The sequence below is a fragment of the Triticum urartu genome, chromosome 7A (genome assembly GCF_056163025.1).
Source record: "Triticum urartu cultivar PI428250 chromosome 7A, HENAU_Tu73, whole genome shotgun sequence".
NCBI classification, from domain to species: Eukaryota; Viridiplantae; Streptophyta; class Magnoliopsida; order Poales; family Poaceae; genus Triticum; species Triticum urartu.
This window is the reverse complement of record NC_141879.1, coordinates 706,050,273-706,058,239: the sequence shown is the minus strand read 5'-3', so window position 1 is coordinate 706,058,239 and position 7,967 is coordinate 706,050,273. Positions and strand designations below refer to the sequence as shown.

The 7,967-nt window shown below is 51.6% G+C and overlaps 1 protein-coding gene across 1 annotated transcript; it reads left to right on the top strand.

The window, feature by feature from the left end:
• The first annotated feature begins 2,449 nt into the window (after window positions 1–2,449).
• LOC125522711 (uncharacterized) lies at window positions 2,450–7,322 on the top strand. Its single transcript, XM_048687750.2, has 5 exons — window positions 2,450–2,984; window positions 4,464–4,550; window positions 5,121–5,183; window positions 5,290–5,349; window positions 6,869–7,322. Exons 1-5 carry the CDS (start codon window positions 2,577–2,579, stop codon window positions 7,031–7,033), a joined length of 783 nt encoding a protein of 260 aa, XP_048543707.2. The 5' UTR covers window positions 2,450–2,576; the 3' UTR covers window positions 7,034–7,322.
• Window positions 7,323–7,967: the final 645 nt, after the last annotated feature.

Sequence of the window (7,967 nt, the reverse complement as noted above, 5' to 3'; positions counted from 1 at the left end):
GAGGCCCCTCCTCAGATGTTAACACGTACGTCATTCCTGCGTCATTCCTGATCCAAATCTCAAAGTACCTCCTAATGTTCATAATGTATACAGGTGAAACTTCATGTATGACATGTTAATTTGCTCCAATGTTGCCAAATGCTGCCTTTTCATCAAGTTGTTTGTAACGCTCTTATATTAGTTTATGGAGGGAGTACAGAAGAAGCCAGCGGTAAAACTCACAACTAAACAAAACAAAATAAAGTTTCTCAGCTCAGGTAATGAGACCGGCACCTCTTCTTCCCTATCAGCACGCACGGTCAGAGATCCCGATTTTCGCTTCCTCCCCTATGCACGGTTAATAAATTTATCGGGTTAGCCGTCAGGTACCACCATCGGAGATGGTCTGGGTACCGGAGCCTTCAGGGAGCCACTGTTAGTCCGTCGGCGCATGTCTTGGGCTGGAATGTTGAGGTCGGGGAACACGAATCCGCCAGAATGCTCACCAACTTACTGTGCATTCATTTGATGCCGCTCCTCCTCTTGAGACCGGATCCTCTTCCGCTTGCTCGAGGAGGAAGAATGCTCCAGCCTTGTCTGTAAAATTTGTCACAAGGGACCCCGGATCGACAGCGGCAGAGTGGACTCTTTCTTTCTTTTTAGTGAACAGCAAAACTCTGTTGTGGGTTATTTTACTTTATTTTTTGATATAGCTTACCACTCATGCCAAGTGATGTGGATTTTTTATTGATTTTTTAAATAAAGTTTGTACTCCAAAAGAGAGATGGCTTTCTTTTTTATTTTTGCGAGGGAAGAGAGACCGCCCCCCAGCTGAATCTTAGTGCAGCTCGAGAAAAAATGTTTGTCTGTCACATAACAAGGTGTCATTGTGCCCTTCCCTGGCCTGTCCGCCTCATCCCACCGGAACTCCTCCCATCTCATCCTTAGGGCTCGACTGAAGCATTCAATGTTCTTGACACCCAAACCATCATATTTTTCAGTGAGCAAACTTGCTTCCAGTTTACCAGGCTTTTCCCATCAATATTTGCATCGCCCGCCTCCCAAAGAAAATTTCTTCGCAGCTTGTCCACTTTTTTGATAAGCCATTTGTCTAGTGGAAAGGCAGTGAAGAAATATGTAGTTGTTGCCGTTATCACCGAGTTTGACATAAACCAACCTTCCCATCCTATTAAGATACCTACCTTTTCTCAGAGTCAATTTGCCTACAATTTTGTGGATCGTAGGTTGAACCTAAACTCTTTTTGGCTTTCTGACTCCCGAAGATAGCCCCAAGTACTGGCATGGGAGATTCTCCAGCATAATCCCAAACTCAGCCAATATAGATTGCATATTCATATTCGAGCAGGAAATGGGGGTAGGCCACCAACTTTGCCATGTTTGTTTTCAACCCAGAAGCACTCCCAAATAGCCGGAGAATGCCGTGCATCGTAGCAATAAGATCCTCCCTCACCGGATTGATGAAGAATGTAGCATCGTCCGCATAAAAGCTAGACCAAAATCAAGCAACCCACCACAAGATACGCCATCAATTAAGTGTATGTGTGTATGTATGGGCGTCTATGTCTGTACCGTGTTTATAAAAGATACGCCACCAATGACCATGTCTTGTTCTCCGATGAAAACTTACGGATAAGAAAGAAGATGTTTTACAAACATCGTGAATATGCCGAAGCGTATTACACATGCGTAATCAGACCCAGGTGAGCAGGAGAACACATGGGTTGCTCAGCCTCCCTAGAAGATGATTTACAACATGCATGAGACGGTCTCGAAAAACAAGACGGTACTAGTAGCATAATTAGATTTGGTTCGATGTACTCGGTGCGCCATCCCGAAGGACACAAGAGAGCAACGGAAGGCGACGCTCTTTTGGTGCTGGAAATGAGTAAAAAAGAAAGAAATGGAATCAGGCGGCACAGCAGCTTGCACGAGCTATACGGAAGGAACGCATTCTGACTGCCACTGGGCATTTCTTTCCTCTCCCCCCCGATCACCGCCGGCAGCCGCTTTTGTAGACACGGAAACCAAGAGCGAGGTCTCCACTACCACCTTCTCCTCCAAGCACACCCGTGCCGTGCTGCTGTCTTGCCTCCTACGCCTTGACTTTACCCTGCCCTCCTCACCCACTGACCCCACGGTCCCACCTCGGGGTCACCGGTCATCCCCTCGCCTGCACAGTGCCCGGTCGGCGCCCATCCACGTCGTCGGCGTCGAAAGAAAGCCAGTTCGGACGCACCATACCGTCCATTTCGCTGACATGCGGGGCCCCACCGGTAAGCGGCGTCGGTCCTCTATAGTCCAGAGTCACGCGGGGTAGGAGGAGGACGTGGCGGCCCGCGCGGCGCGTCCCGTAGCTGCCGCAGCCCGTAGGAGAGAGGAGTGGAGTGGAGTGGCGTGGGCCCGACGGCCATTCCGCGGTTTTAATTATCCGTAGCCCGTTCCACTCCACGCACGCCCCCCTCATTTCCAGTCCACCTTCCCACCCATCGCCCTGCCTGCCTGCCTCTTCCCTCTCTCCCTCGTCCACGCCTCCGGTCGTTCCCCTTCTTCCCTCTGCTGTCCACTCACCGGACGCCATGACGGAGGAAGCCGAGGGATGTGTTGCTGTGGCGGTGGCCGAGGCGGCGGGCATCATCTGCTCGCTCCGCGCGGCCGACCTCGCCGGGTGGACGCCGCCCTGGAAGGCCAGCGGGCCGCCGTCGTCCGAAGCCGCGGCGAAGGAGGAGACGGCCTGGCCGGCGGTTGCGCGGGGGAAGCGGACGCGGTCGTCGCGCTCTGGCTCCGCGGCCAACAAGAACAAGGGGCGATGGGCCCGCGGCAGCCCCGCGTCTCCGCTCGACTACAGCGGCGGCTCCGGCTCCGGCGCGTCCACCAGCGGCGGCGAGGACGGCGCCTTCTGCTCGCCGCCGGCGACGGTCGCCCTCGCCCGCGGGCACGCCGTGGTCACACCCACCGCCGCCCCAGCTTCTTCCTCCCTGGCCAAGGTACGTAGACGAGCGCGCGCGTCCCCATCTGCAGTTGCTGCTTTCTTCTTCCCCTCCATTCTTTCTCCTGTCTGTCTCCTTTCTCGTGGTTGGCTGCCTGCCTGCTTTGCGTGCTTTCCGTTCGTTCGTTTGGCACGGACGAAACTACCCCTCCACGGGGTCACCACCGAGAGAGGGAGGGGAAGAGCAACGGCAACGGTGGATGACTTGGCGATGAATCATCGCTTTTCCTCCGCACCTCACCCGCTTTTTGTTCGCCTGACCTTTTCTCACATCTTTTATCTTTTTCCGTTACCTTTTCTCTCGCATGTTTTCTTCCGTCGAACTCCAGACACCCCGCTTCTTGTTCCACAGATCCATCGTCCTCGCATCAAAAGTCCAATTGACGGGCGTCAGCTCTGAATGTCAAACCACCACGCCCCCCTACTTAATTCGCAGTAGAAATACATGTCAATGGCTTTAGATTTTTTTTTTATCGCCATGGCCATTCCGTTCCATTCTACGGTACTAGTACGTGTCGTGTGCTAGCCTGCAACACTCATGCAGCTCCTTCCGTGGCAATTCACAGCGGTTGGTGCGGTGGCGTGGGGATCCGACTCCTCACCACGAGCTTTCACGCCTTTCCCCAAACCACAGTCCTTCGTGAGGGCAGTGTGGTCATTTATCCTTGCGTGCGTTTGGATTTTTCTCCTCGCGCCGCGGTGGCAGGCAGTTGGGACTTGGGACTCTCGGCGTCAAACCGGCGCGTCGGCGTTTGGTGGTCGGAGGGCTCCACGTGGCCCCCGCCGATTAGCTCAACCTCGTGCCCGGTTCGCGCGCTGCCTACGGCGTGTCGCGGACATGCATGGCCGTGCCGCCGGACACGGAGGCGGGGGCGACGGTGCTAGATACGGCCTGTCACGGCCACTTGCCTCCCGCCACGTGTACCGCCAGCGCCAGCAGCCCCCACGACGCCTTTCGGTTGGTGACGCACGCGGTACACTTAACGCTTTCCCAAACCGTACCTGCATGGCCTCGCACAGGCCCCACACGTCATTGTCCCCGTCGAAGAGAAACCATTTTTCTATCTATATATTTATTCACTTATTTAAAAACTCCAAGTGTGTAGATAGGGTGACAGATGAGCACTGCCGATGGACCGATTCAAAAACTCAAAACCGTAATGCGTTTCACGTGATTTGGCGAGTAGAAATGTGTGCATGCATGCACGAGCGGGGCTGGTGCATTGTTGGTGGGGAGTTAGTTTGGCCGGCTGGCTCATCCATCTCATCATTCCTTGCATGCCTTCACCCAGTTTCCTTTCTTTTTGATTGATAATAAAGAACGTGTGTCCTCTGCTGTTGCTTTCTTTGCGCTGGTCGTTGGTTGGTTCCACTCTCGCTTTCTTCCTTCTTCCTTCCTCCTACCAGCACCAGCAGCTTATCCTAGCTAACAACTGATCTTCTAATTACTCTTCTTCTGCCGCTGCTGTTGCTGTAGGTGGGCTCTGCCGGGGGAGCTCGGCGCACGTTGATCCTGCCGGTGCCGCCGGCCCGCACCGCCGGCCAGAGGTCGCGGAAGAAGATGGTAAGTTTGACACTCGCTCTCTACCATACATTGAAAGCAAGTTTGGCTGGCCGTGGTGCAGCTGTACAACGGCATGTTTACATATATAGGCAAAGCATTTTTCAGCATTTGAATGTAGTTTTAGACTTTTGCTAGTCGGGTTTCCATCCTATTCCTACGCCGCGTCAGCAGTTGGGCACAGTCCACGCAGACGGAGTCGGTCGTAGGAGAAGCGAGGCTGTTCAAATGGCTGGCATTCTTAATTGTTTTTAGTAGCTTGGCCTGGTGGAATAAAGCGTGTGGTGCAACCGCTTGCTGCCATTGGAATCGAAGATGGAGAGAGAGAGTGCTTGGCGTCCAAAGGGCAGGAAAGGCAACAAAGCTGCGTGCCTCTGCCTGCCCAAAAGGATCCTCACATCATCAACGCCGGATGGGCGGTCCGGTCCGGTCCTGTCCCAGTGGGATCGATGTCCCAACTCATGACCCATTGCATCAGATTGCTCATAAAGAAATGGTGAAGGAGAAACATAGATTAGCATATGTTTTTTGGCTTGCTTGATCTAGGCTGAACTTGTGGTTTGGTTTTTGCAGAGGCTCCCGGAGGTCAAGCAGATGGTGCTGTCCCTGTCGGCAGAGAATGTCGGCCTTCGCCAGGTAATTAACCCCCCCCTTTTTTTTGAATTTCCCCTTCTACAAATTCTGTCGGCAATTTCACACAAATTTGCATCTAAATTCTTATTATTTGCTTTCTTTTGAACAGGAGATGGAGTCGCTGCAGAGGGCCTGCATGGCGCTGTCAAAGGAGAACGGCAGGCTAGAGGTGAGTAGCATGCACGCGCACCACGATACCAATCTTAACTTCTCCGTAGCATTAGCATAGATAGATGCCTCCAGGTTGGGCGGGACCCGAGAGTGCGCAATCATAAGCACAAAGAAAGAGAGAAAAATCGGTTCGGGGCCTCCATTTGCGTGGTAGAGCAGCCTTAAAGCGCAAGTGAATGAATCGATGGCAAAAGAAGAAGAAATTATGGACCGTCCTGAGCCTCCCAGCGGGGCACAACTGGGTGGGTTCTGGCTTAATCTATTTGTGCCGTGGTTCCTACTAGTAGTACGATTTTTTGGGTTTGGTCGAGGAGTGTGGCTTTGATTTCATGGTCGCATTCCTCTCAACCACCGTTCTTGTTGTTCTTCTTCCTTGGGGAAGAAAATTGAGTGCGGCCCGTGCCGTCCGGATAAGCTTTAGGCAGGCAGGTTTAGACGTGGGTTTCTGTCGTCGTCTTCGTCTTGAGGTGGCGTCGCTGTCCATGGGCCCGGCGGGGTAAGAATGATGTGCCTACGGCCCTACGTAGTACAGCGAGTTGAAAGACCTGATCGGTCCCATTAGCCAGAATTCCTGCTCCGTTATAAGACATTTTTAGGCTGGACTGGATGGGACGAGACTTGCCTGCTCTCGGCGTGTGCCCATCCGTGCTCCTGCATACATGGCTTGATTTGATTGGAAAAAAATAAGGTCCGGCCCCATCCCCTTGAAATCAGGGGAAGATGATTAGATTAGAAAGAAAAAAAAAAGACAACCGTAGAATGAAGTGAGAGCACGATAAAAGCATGAGAAGGGAGCAGGCAAGCCGGATCCTGGATGGACCTAAATGGATCTGCGCGCACCTACCCGGCCGGGCACGACGATCCCGTGCCCTTCTTTAATGCCTGCAGCAGCGCTGCCGCCATTACTATAGTCGAAGATGCATGGTGTACGTACCACCATCCTCGTCTCAGCCACGGCTGCCTGCCACCCAGGTCTCATCTGGCCGGTACGGCTGGCCTCTAGTGTGTGGCCGTGTGGTCTGTACAGTGTCACCACACACGTAGGTGAACAAGTTGCACTGTGGTGGCAATATATTTTGGCCGGCCCAACCCACTGAAATGGTCCCTGCTTGTGTTTGCTTTGTCCCTGCTCTCCTCTTGTCTATCATTCCACGGTCAGGGGGTTTGCTTTTTCCAGCCAGCGCTGTGATGGCCAACATGTTCGACCTGCTAATATAACTAGTGATTCGTACATTACGCGCTTCATCACAGTGGTCCTTATTGATCCGGGTTCGATTTGCTACCTGAATTTCAACTGCTGGTTGTGTGTGTTGCTTAGCTTGTACTCCCCCATTTCCTAAATATTTGTCTTTCTAGGCATTTTAAATGACTACTACATACGGATGTATGTAGACATATTTTAAAGTGTAGATTCACTTATTTTGCTCCGTATATAGTCACTTGTTGAAATGTCTAGAAAGATAAGTATTTAAGAATGAAGGGAGTACTACGTACTAACTTTTCCTTCTGACCTGCAGACAAGGCTTGAGCATTCGTCCTCGGGCAAGCGGAAGGGGATCGGCTCCCAACAGGAGGAGCGGCGACAAATGAAGCCGCAGCAAGCCGGTGGCGGCTTCGCGCTCCCGGACCTCAACTTTTCGGCGCAGGATGTCGTCGCCGACGCACCGGCGGCGGCTCCGTGACGGCTCCGGACCGGAACCAGGCCGTCTCCGGTGGCGGCGCCTGACGGCTAACCTGACAAGTTTATTAACCGTGTATAGGGGAGGAAAGCGGTCGATCTCTTACCGTGCGTGGCGTGCTGCCAGGGAAGAAGAGGAGTGAAGTCTGACCGGTCTCATTACCTTAGCTGATAAACATTTTTCTTTTGTCTAGTTCGAGGTTTCACCGTCCGCTTCTTCTTGTGTACCAAACTACCAATGTAGCTCAAGTTTCAGGCGTGCTACTTGGTTCCTGTAAACAAACAAACAAACACAGTACGTTAGGTGAGCTGTTGATGCTCTCTTGTTGAATCTGCCCAGCGGCGCTTAAGTGCCAGTGACACACATGAAGTTCCACTTGAGTCCATTAAATCTTCTCGGAGAAGACTTGTGTAGAATACATAAACGTGACAATGTGATCTTCGAGTGGTAAGTAAAACTCAAGGTTACAAATCCCTGCATATACGGAAACTTTAATCAAGTACAAGCTCAAACCCTGCACAAATGTGGAGCATTTTCGGACCTGGATCTTGACCCCAGGGGTGTCAATCTTCTCGTGTAACTATAAAGCGCTGCACACTTTCAGACTTTATGAACTTTGACCAGGTTCGTAGAGAAAAATATGTATATATACAATACCAAAAATATAAATATGAAACTACATCGTATGATGAATCTAATGATATATGTTTGGCATCCTAGATGTAAACATTTTCTCCTTAAGCTTGGTCAAAGTTTGTGAGGTTTGATTTAAAAAAAAATACGCTACATTATGAAACGGACGGACTATATTATTCAACAGAGTCTGACAAAACAAATACATGAAATCACCCCAGAGCCACCTTCCTCGCTATTGATGCCGCTACACCCGTTAGTCTGATGATGTGCCTTGATCTCGTACCAATGCGCACCATCTAAT

Bases quoted from the DNA above. Each gene is read 5' to 3' on its own strand.
- LOC125522711 (XM_048687750.2), top strand. From the start codon at position 2,577: ATGACGGAGGAAGCCGAGGGATGTGTTGCTGTGGCGGTGGCCGAGGCG. The intron at 5,184-5,289 runs GTAATTAACCCC...TCTTTTGAACAG, and splicing joins AGAATGTCGGCCTTCGCCAG to GAGATGGAGTCGCTGCAGAG. The intron at 5,350-6,868 runs GTGAGTAGCATG...TCTGACCTGCAG, and splicing joins AGGAGAACGGCAGGCTAGAG to ACAAGGCTTGAGCATTCGTC.